Source organism: Manacus vitellinus, unplaced genomic scaffold (assembly GCF_001715985.3).
Source record: "Manacus vitellinus isolate BGI_N305 unplaced genomic scaffold, ASM171598v3 scaffold_32_pilon, whole genome shotgun sequence".
Lineage (NCBI taxonomy): Eukaryota > Metazoa > Chordata > Aves > Passeriformes > Pipridae > Manacus > Manacus vitellinus.
The window spans coordinates 7008444-7018283 of record NW_021940460.1 but is presented as its reverse complement, the minus strand read 5'-3'; the positions used below and the strand labels follow the sequence as shown (position 1 = coordinate 7018283).

The window sequence follows — 9840 nt, the reverse complement described above, 5'->3', positions numbered from 1 at the left end:
GTTCCCAGGCAGATGTTCCTGCTGGGACGGGGGAATAATGGTGTGTGGAGGTGAGGTCCTGGCTCACAGTGCTCCTGCAAACCCGGGAACTGGTGACCTCCCCACGGTCACTGTGCCCCCATGGGCTCCCTGCCCCAGACCTTTGTGGGTGTAGAGCCTTGTCCTGCTCCCACAGGGACAAACATGCAGCCAGGAGCCCACCGAGGTGGCTGGTGAGCTCCACTGCAATGGCTCCTGTTAGGTGGGGGTGGTTGACCCACTGCAGGGGCACCCCAAAAGATTTGGCAGGCCTCAGGGGTTGGAGCAGGGCTTGACATGATGGGACGGCTCTGTCTGTCCCAGCAGCCAGGTTGGTGGCAGCAGCTTCATCTCCCCCTGTCCGCAGAGACGATCTCGCCAGCCCACGACACCTTCCCTGTGCTGGGGGCCAGCTGGGTGGCTCTGGGGGTACCTGTCCTGCTTGGGGTCACCCAGTGAGCAGGAGCAGTGACAGCTGGCATGAAGTCGTCATGGGGGACTTTGCTGCAGTGATCTCCCAGGGGTAAAGATGGTTTCTCATTGCTTTCCAGACCCTCCATGTCCCCCCCAGACACAGGGCAAGACAACAGGCCCTGTCCTATGTGTCCTGCAGGGTGGCCCTGCAGATAGGCTGGGTGGGGACAGCTTGGCAGCCCCCAGCACATCCTTATCTGGAGCCAGACATGCTGACCTGGGCCAGCACGGCTGGTGGGAGGGCTGTGGCACACAGGGGTCTCCTGTGGCACCCAGGGGTCCCCTCACCATCTCTGTGATACCAGCCTGGGGGGACACTTGGGCCCCCTCTCTCCTGAAGGGTGCAAGGCCACAGGGCAGGGCTACCCTCAAGTGCTGTGTGTGTGCAGTGGGCAGTGGGGCTGTCGGGCACTGGCTGGGATGGGGACAATCCCATGGGGCTGGCAGGGCTTGAGGAACTCAGGGACACTTTGCCTGTTTTGCTGCTCTATGTGCTGGGGGTGTCTGTGCCACAGTTTGGGGAGCACTACGGGCTCCAGGACACCTCTGGGTCACCTCAGGGACCAAAACCAGGAGGGAACAATCCCTCACAGCCCCCGAGTCCCCCACATCCACATGTCTGGTGCCAGGGTGGCACCAAGGCTTGACCTTGTGCCACCTCCTACCAGGGTCTGGCCAGGCTGGGGTGATGCTGCCCCTGTTCCTGTCACCCAGAGGTGACAGCAGGTCTGGGGACACCTTGTGTGGCAGGGCAGGGTCCCCGATAGCCGGACGCTGCTGCTTATCGGGACCCCCACGCAGATGGTCCCAGCAGGGGGTTATCACCTCCCCACAGCCGACTTCCAGGAATGCCAGTGTGTCCTGGCACAAACAACCCAGCACAATGGCACAGCACCTGCTGCAGGATGTGGCCCTGTGGGGACAGACAGAGCTGGGGGACACAAATGACCAGGGTCATGCACAGGCAGGTGACACTCATGGTCAGGGGGTGCAGCCACTTGGGAACATGTGGCCAGGGGACAAGTATGACCAGGGTCATGCACAATGAGGGGACAGAGCCCTTGGGGACACGTGTGGTCGGGGGGGCATGTCCTTGGGGACACACAGCTGGGGGATACCTCTCTGCAGGAGACACATACCCCTGGGAGGAGGGTGCACTCACACAGGGGACATGAACTCCCAGGATACTTGTTCCTGCAGGGAGCACATCTTATTTGGGGGGACACACTGCATGGGGACATGTCCCCCAAGGGACACAGCACTTTGGAGGTCACCCACCCCAGGGGGACACAGGCTCCTCACCTGGCAGTGCCTGTGCAGAGTGACTCCCTGAACCCACATGTCCCACCACCACCATCCCAGGCCCCATCCCCATGGACTGCCACCCTGCCTCATCCAACACCACCATCCAGCAAGTGGCAGCCAGTTTGCAATGGATAGCTCCCCATTTGGGTTCCCCACAGCTGTGGGAAGGGACAATCCTGGGGTCAAGGCAGGAGGGTGGGGGATTTGTGGGGGCCACTCCTATACACTGAATGCATGGGGGGTGACCCCCCACAAGCCCCTCATTCCCAACCCCCCTGTGGGCAATTGCAGGCTGGCAGGAGCTGCTTGGGGCTGTGCCCCCCCCCGGGCAAGAAGGGGTTAAGGGCCCTGTCCAGCTGTGCAGTGCAGATGTGAGATATGCAGATGAGGCAGAGCAGGTTTTATAAGGCGGGTACAGACCCACCACCCCACAAAACCCCAGTGCCACCCCTATAGGTAGGTGCCACCACCTGGGGAGCTGCTCTCCTGCTCTGGAGTGATGGGATTTGGAATACCCCAGGAGGGGTTAGGGGAATGCTGGAGTGGGGATGCAACTGGGAGCCTTCACCCCACTCTGGAACAGTGGGACTGGAGGGTAGAGGTGGGATAGGGAATTGTTGGGGTCAGGAGACTGTTGGGAGCCCCTGCTCTTCTCCAGGGTGGTGGGAATGGGGGGACAAGGAGGGTGTAGGGGGGATGCCTGGATGGGCAAGCCACTAAGAACCTCCATCTTGCTTTAGGGTTGTGGGATTGGGAGGGATAATGAGGGAGTAGGGGGGTGATGAGGTGGGGAGGCCCTTGAGAGCCTCTGTCCTGCTGTGGTGCAGCAGGACCAGCGTGACAGGGATGGGGTGAGCAGGACAGCGAGGTGGGGATGGGGCGATCCTGGTGCTGTGCTCCCTAACCAAGCTCTCCCCACCCAGGCTCCGCTCCCTGCTCCCTGTGCTGCCGCCGCTCCGAGCAGGATATCATCGTATACTGTAAGTTGGCTATGAGACACTACAGTATAGATGATGTACTCCCCGGGCTGCACCGACCACCCACCCGCCAGGACACGGCGTGGGACCGCGACAGGGGGGCACCGGGGGCGGTGGGAGGCGGGGCTGGGATGTGGAACAAAGTGTGCGGTGGGAGGGTGGTGGGATGGGGCACCGCCAGGTGTGAGAAGCTCGGGGCAGCTCCGGGGATCCGCGGCCGGCGGGGAAACCGTTACCATTACTGAGTTTAGTAATGGTAACGGTTCTGCCGACGGCCGGGCACGCGGCACGGAACGGGATGGCACGGCACGGACACGGAGATGGAGCGCCGGGATCGGGCACGGGACAATAAAAGGGGGTTACAGCACCGCGGCTCTGTCTCTGCTTCTTCACCACGTCCCCCGGGGACTCCAGGCCCGGTGGAACTGGGTCACTGGGGTGGACTGGGGAGCTCGGGGGTGCACTGGGTCGCAGGGTGGGAGAGGGAATTTTGGGTGCATTTGGGTGTAACGGGGCACGGGGGTACCTTGGGGTGCGGTGTGGGCAGGGCGTTGGAGTGCAGGGGACAGTGGAGCCCGTTGGGTGTGTTGCAGGGAGCACTGGGGAGAACTGGGAGGCACTCCTGGATGTTGGGAGAGACTGGGGAGACCCAGGGAGCGTTGGGATGTAAGGGGAGCACTGGGAGGCACAGGGTTGCATTGAAGAGGGGAACTGGGAGCGCTGGGGCTCACTGGGGAGCACAGAGGAGTATTCAGATACATTGGGTGTGTTGTGGGGGGCACTGGGCATCCTGGGGTGCACTGGGATGGAGTGAGGAGGGTTGTAGGGAGAACTGGGACATACTGTATGCCCCAGGGCACTGGGGCTCACTGGACTGTGTGGTGGGAACACTGGGAGCACTGGGGGCACGGGAAGCACCGGGAACAACGGGAGCATTGACGTCACTGTGGGCACTGGGAGCACTGGGGGGGGTCTCTGGGGGCAGTGGCAGCAACTGGGGGGTCCACTGGACCACTGGGATGCACTGAGGAGCACTGCTTCGCGGGGCCGGCAGGGGCGCGCCCGCGCTCCCGCCATCCGCCCGTCCGCTTCTTCCAATGAACCCCCGTGCGGCCGGCAGAGCGGCGCGCTGGCCCCCGCCCCCTCCCCTCGTCCTCTATGCTCGCCGCGCGCTGCGCGCCCAATGGGGGCGGGCCGCCCGGTTGGCGCTTCGGGCGTGCCCGCGGCGGGGCAATATGCGCTTTCCATGGCCGCGGGTCGCAGGTCGCTCCTGCGCTTTTGCGCGTCGGGCAGCGGGGCCGCCGCGAGCGGGCCACTCCTGCGGCGAAGTAGGTGCGGCGGGGCCGTGGGAGTGCTTGGGGGGCGCGGCCGGGGGACGTGAGGCGGCGAACAGGAAGCGGGACGGGGCGCTTCCGGGGCTCGGCCCAGAAAGCCCTGTAAGAGGCTGCGGGGACAGCAGCACTGCAGCGCTGCTGCTGGCGCGTGGAGGGAGGGACAAGCGTAGATGGTTTGGGAAGTTTTCGGTACGTTTTCGGTACGTTTTCGGTATATGCAGTGTTTGCTGGTGGTGTCCTTCCAGGCTGCCTTCCGGGGAGCCGCCGGAGCGGGAACTGGGAGCTGGGAACTGGAGCAGCGCTGGGCAGGATCCTGAGCGTCCCTGCCCGCTGGAACGGGAGCAGCTCGGCGCTGGGCAGCTTCCTGGGCATCCCCGCCGAGGCACCGCCCACCCCCCTGGGCCAGCACCCGCCACCCGTGGCCACCAGCAAAGGTGAGGTGGTGCCTGGTGCTGCCCCTCCTGGACAATCCCGACCCGCCCAGGGGGTTTAGCAGCGCTCAAGTCCCTCCTTTCCCCGGCAGAGGAGCAGAAGCGGCTGTTGCAGCACCGGCCCGACCAGCCCAAGAACCCCAAGGTGCTGAGGATCGCCATCATCGGCGCCCCCAACGCCGGAAAATCCACGCTCTCCAACCAGCTCCTGGGCAGGAAGGTGAGGCTGGGCTGGAGCAGCAAGTTCAGGCTGATATATTGCCTTTTTTTTCTTTTTTTTTTTTTTCCATATTCTGGCTGAGTAACATGTTTAATTTCCTGCAGGTTTTCCCAGTTTCCAAGAAGGTTCACACGACCCGGTGCAAAGCCAGGGGTGTCATCACACACGAGGACACACAGCTGGTGAGCTCCCAGAGCTGCTCCTGCCTGGGGCACTGGGCAGTGTGAGCCAGAAAGGGCAGGGTTTGCTCATCTCTGTCCTGTGGGATCGCTCCTCGTTGCACAAATACGAGTTTTACCCTGACCACTAACCACAGGCAAACTTACAGGATCTGTCTTTCCTCTTTCTAGATCATTCTGGACACACCTGGCCTTACTAATCCATTAAAAGTCAAAAGGTATCACCACTGGAGTGGGGAGAGGGAGGCTTCTGATAAAACCAGAATGTGATTTTTCATTGTGCAGAGTTTGTAAAATAGGAGCAACAGGAATGTGTATTTTTAGCCTTATTTTGCCTCATTTATGGTTGCAATTTCAGTAGCACACAGAGCCTGTGACATCCCTGTCATGTTTGGTTCTGCATATGTGACAAGGGATGTCACAGCCCCTAAAACAGCTTTGTGGCATCTGAGATGAGGGAAAACTCTGGTTTTTTCCCCCACTTTGAGGGGAAGGAACACAATTGTAGGTAAGTGTGTCTGGCTGACTCATTTTCATGTACCTTTCAGACATAATTTAGAGAAAGCCATGCTGACAGACCCATGGGACAGCATGAAACATGCGGATTTAGGTGGGTCCTCAACTCCTCTTGGAACAAACCAAACCCTTTTCTGCCACACAAGTTTACAGCTGTGGTGTCTGAGTGCTTGCTGAGCAGCCCTGGGAGTGTGAGCTAGGAGGGAAGGGCAGAGAAAAGATTTGGAATGTTGAGCTGAGGAGTGGATAAGGACTGCCTGGTGCCGAGGGGGGGCAGCTTGGGTTAATAACTGGGCTTGGATGTTAAGTTTTAGCACGTGTGATGTCATTTTGATGGCAGGTGTAAACAGCATTTTAGTGTTTTACCTATTAAAACTCTTCTTTTTGTGATCTCCTGTGGAAGAGAGAGAAGGAGCAGGAGGAGGGGGGTGACCACAGACTCTAAAGCTGCAAGTGAACATTCTGGAAAAGGCAGGTTCATCCTATTTCCCTCCCTCTCTCCTGGCAGTTCTGGTTTTAGTGGACGTGTCAGATCACTGGACAAGGAACGCTCTGAGCAGAGAGGTGCTGAAGTGTCTGTCAAGGTTTCCCCACATCCCCAGTGTCCTGGTCCTGAACAAGGTAAATCCTGCTCATTCTTCCTGCCTTCTTCAGACACCACCTGACAACAGCAGCCATGGTTTTTTGGGTCCTTGATGTGTTAAAGGACACTGGTTTCCCCCTCTGCTCCAGCATGTTGCAGTGTGTGTGTGTACATGTTGCATGCACTGGTGCTGTGCTGCAGCCTGGTGTTTAAATCCACCTGGGAAGAGGAGCTGGAGTGGGGTTGGCCAGACAGAATCTCAGCAGAGCTGACAGTTTCTCAGCATTTGGACAAACTGTGCTGGCACTGGTGACACACTCCTGGTCACCAAACTGTCCTGTCCTATTGCAGGAGCCTTGTCCTGCAGCAGCTACTTCCCTGAGTGATTTATTCTGGCTCCTTTAGATCCAGGGCCCAGCTGCTCAGCTCATTTAGGACAAATCCTGACACCTTTCTCTGACTTTAGGTGGACATACTAAAGAAGAAGTATCTCCTGCTGGACATAGTAACTGACCTAACAGAGGGAATTGTAAATGGAAAGAAACTGGAAGTGAAATCTGCATTTAAAGCTGATTCCAGTTCTTCAGCCAAGCCTCCTCTTCAAATCACTCAGGCTTTTCCTCCTGGGAGCAGGGCCCCAGAGTCTCCCTGTCGGCAGGAAACGGATCAGGCCCGGGAAGGCTCTGGTTTGGACAACAGCAGTGGTGTGAGGGATGCTAAATCCAGCCCTATCACAGAGGAAGCCCAAGGGCCAAAGCACTATGGACAGAAGGATCTAAAAGATATGAAAGGCTGGCCAAACTTCCGGGAGATCTTCATGCTGGCAGCTCGCAGTGGGGAGGAGGTGGATACACTCAAGGTAACTCTGAGCTTGTGTCACACCTTGAGACTGGTGTGGGACCCCAGCACTTCATCCTGAGCTTAATCTCCTGTGAGGAAGTAGCAGAGCTGCTGTTCCTGGCCTGGGATGGGGGGAAAGTGTTGTGTGTCAATGTGGGGATATGTCTGTATTGCATTTCCAGAGTTTTCTGTACAAAACTCTCATTTGGAGCTCTCCAAAAAGCAGCTTGCTCAGAACAATGACTACCCACCATTCATTCTTTCAGCTCCAGAGGTGCTGTGGGCTTTTGTAACTCACACAGACGGCTCTAGGGAGGGGTGACCCTTTGGCAGGGCAGGAGTTTCAGAGCTTCCTTTTCTCCTTTCCCTGCCAAAAATACCAAACTCCTGCTCTGGTGCCAGGCCAGCAGCAGTGCCCTTGCTGCAGAACGAGCACAGAGGTGTTGGCACCATGCAGGTGGTACCTGACAGCTGATTGGGGGTGTGTGTGTTGTGCCCACAGCAGTACCTCCTGATGCAAGCCAAGCCAGGCCCCTGGGAGTTCCACAGCGATGTCCTGACCAACCAGTCACCTCAGGAAGTCTGTGACAACATCATCAGGGAGAAGGTCCTGGAGTACCTGCCCTTGGAGGTGCCCTATGGCGTGACTCAGGTGGGAAGTGTGCACAGGCAGATCTGCCCACGAGCTGTTTAACTGGAAACATTGGGCTGTGTGATGAGAATCCCTTCATTTGGATCTGTGGAATCTGGGGTGACTCAATATTTGCACTTCAGGTGCTGTGAGGCCCTCCATGTGCTGGTGTCTCCAAGGGAGTGGTCTTTGTGGTTCCTGAGGGTTTTCCAGGATTGCTAAGTGCACTCTTGCTGTTGCAGGTGACAGAGATGTGGGAGGAAGGAGAATGTGGGGAGCTCCTCATCGTGCAGAACCTCTTGGTCCCAAGGAAGGCTCATATGGTGAGCGATGGAAGAGAGTCGGGGCACTGGGGAGGGTGAAGGGAGGTTCCCTTATTCCAGCACATGTGCATCCTTGCTGTGATCCCCTCTCCCCCTCCTTTGGGAAGAGCCACATGTCTGACACAGACTATTCAATAGTAGCTTACACCTCCCTGGAGTAGCCCATGGTTTGATCTTGGCATCTCCCTTGCTGCTTGTGGCCGTGTTGTCCTCCTTGGGTGATTCCTCCCTGCAGCTGGGCAATGTAAGGATGAGTCTGATGATGTCTTCTCTGGGTTTTAATGCAGAGGATGTTGATTGGAAGAGGAGGGAAAGTCATCAGCAGGATTGCTCAGGAGGCTGGGCAGGACCTGATGAACGCTTTCCTGTGTGACGTCCGCTTGAAGCTCAGGGTGGAGGTGAAGAGTTGAGTGTTTTAAGAGCCCCTGAACTCTCTGATCATCTGGAGAAACAGATCCTATATTCCCCTGCGGATATCTTGGCACCTCTGTTCAGTCCAGAAACAGAGGATAATGGACTTAATATAGTGGGCTGAAGTGGAATATATTATTCTTTGAGAGAATGCCCCAAACTGCAGTAGATCTTCAGATTCTCTACTGCACCTGGCCTTGTGGAAGCTGGGATGGACATCAGAGAACCAGCTGCACCCATGGTTCTGCATTTACAGAGCTGCCATCCACCTCTTTTGGGCTGTGTCCTTCATTCTTGCTCACAGGTTTTTATACCTGGAAGTTCAGGAGCATCTCCTGTCTTTTAGCAGACACAGGGTTGCAGTGAAGGATGATTAGCACACATTTTTCTTCTCTTCTGAAGGCTGAACCACTCCAGTGTGATCACACAGGAGGAACACGCTACCCCAGCCCACACTATGGTCTTACATTGGCTTTGCTCCCTGCGCTGTTGAAGTTCATGAGTGTAGGGGATCAGTTTAAGGGATTTGCTGGCAGCTGAAACATCTGTAATGCCTGAAGGGCTTGTCTGTTGTGCAAAACCAGCATGGCCCCCCTTTTTAGGAATTTGAATACTTTATTGCACCAGAGTTATTTCAAAGCCCTTATTCTTTGTACCAAGGCTGCAGATACAAACATAGAAACTGTTGCAGCTAAAGAAAAGCCCAAAGTGGGAACAGCAGCAGGTTCTGCAGCTTGGGGGTAACGGGTTGGGGATGGAGAGTAACTGGCACGGATGAGGCTGGAGGAGCAGGGCTGGACCAGTGAAAGAGATGCTGTTACCATTCTGAGCTGCTGAAGGATTCTGGAGTGTGAGATATCTCAAAACCGGGTTGGGAAGCCTCCACGGAGTGTCCTTCCTTGTTTCCCAGGATGTAGGGGCTGCTGTGGTCCCTTGAACGCTACTCTCCAACTTTTGTATTTTCCTTGCAATAAAATGAGGTCTCAGCACAAGTCATTGTTCTCTCCTTTCTTCCTCCCTGGCATCAAGACCTCACAGCCATCACCTTCCCTCCGTTTTATTCCAACCCAAAGCTTTTATGTCATTCCTCCTCCCCAGCTGAGCTTAGATCCCATTTCCTGAGCTGTGGCATCTGAAGGTTACACCCTGTAGGGGGAAAAAAGCTGGGTAAGTGGGGTTGGAGGTGTCTCAAGGGCTGGGGTACAAGAGCAAGGCTGTGCCCTCTGTGTGGCCACATCTTGGGAGCCTCAGGGTTTCACTGTGCTGCCGCAGAGCATCCCAGGCTGCTTCCAGGCAGGAGAAGGGATGGAGTGCCCAGAACAACAGCCAGTCCTGGGGGCAATGGAAGTGTACCCAGCACGGGAAGAGGTGAAGTTTTGTGCCTTCCTGACTTGCAGCTCCTTAACGAGCTTTGATTGTTAGGTTAATTATCCCATTGCAAGACAATCGCGAGTGCAAACTGCCCTTTCCCCAAGGGGAACAAACCTTCCCAGAGCGCAGGGTACTCTGACTGCCCCCGGGCGATGGCGAGGACACTGCTGAGGCCCCCTTGGTGTGGGCAGCGTTGGGGCCGTGGTGGAGCCCCCTGTGCCCCCCCC

General features: G+C 57.2%; 1 protein-coding gene across 1 annotated transcript; it reads left to right on the top strand.

The window, feature by feature from the left end:
* The first annotated feature begins 3957 nt into the window (after positions 1–3957).
* Positions 3958–9234, top strand: ERAL1 (Era like 12S mitochondrial rRNA chaperone 1). Its single transcript, XM_029961282.1, has 11 exons — positions 3958–4102; positions 4231–4542; positions 4632–4759; positions 4864–4941; positions 5110–5156; positions 5487–5548; positions 5963–6075; positions 6504–6896; positions 7380–7529; positions 7751–7831; positions 8119–9234. Exons 1-11 carry the CDS (start codon positions 3958–3960, stop codon positions 8239–8241), a joined length of 1632 nt encoding a protein of 543 aa, XP_029817142.1. The 3' UTR covers positions 8242–9234.
* Positions 9235–9840: the final 606 nt, after the last annotated feature.

Excerpts from the sequence above, each read along its gene's own strand:
- ERAL1 (XM_029961282.1), top strand. The coding sequence starts at position 3,958 with ATGGGGGCGGGCCGCCCGGTTGGCGCTTCGGGCGTGCCCGCGGCGGGG. Across the intron at positions 4,942-5,109 it reads CACACGAGGACACACAGCTG|ATCATTCTGGACACACCTGG; the intron begins GTGAGCTCCCAG and ends TCCTCTTTCTAG. Across the intron at positions 7,530-7,750 it reads TGCCCTATGGCGTGACTCAG|GTGACAGAGATGTGGGAGGA; the intron begins GTGGGAAGTGTG and ends TTGCTGTTGCAG.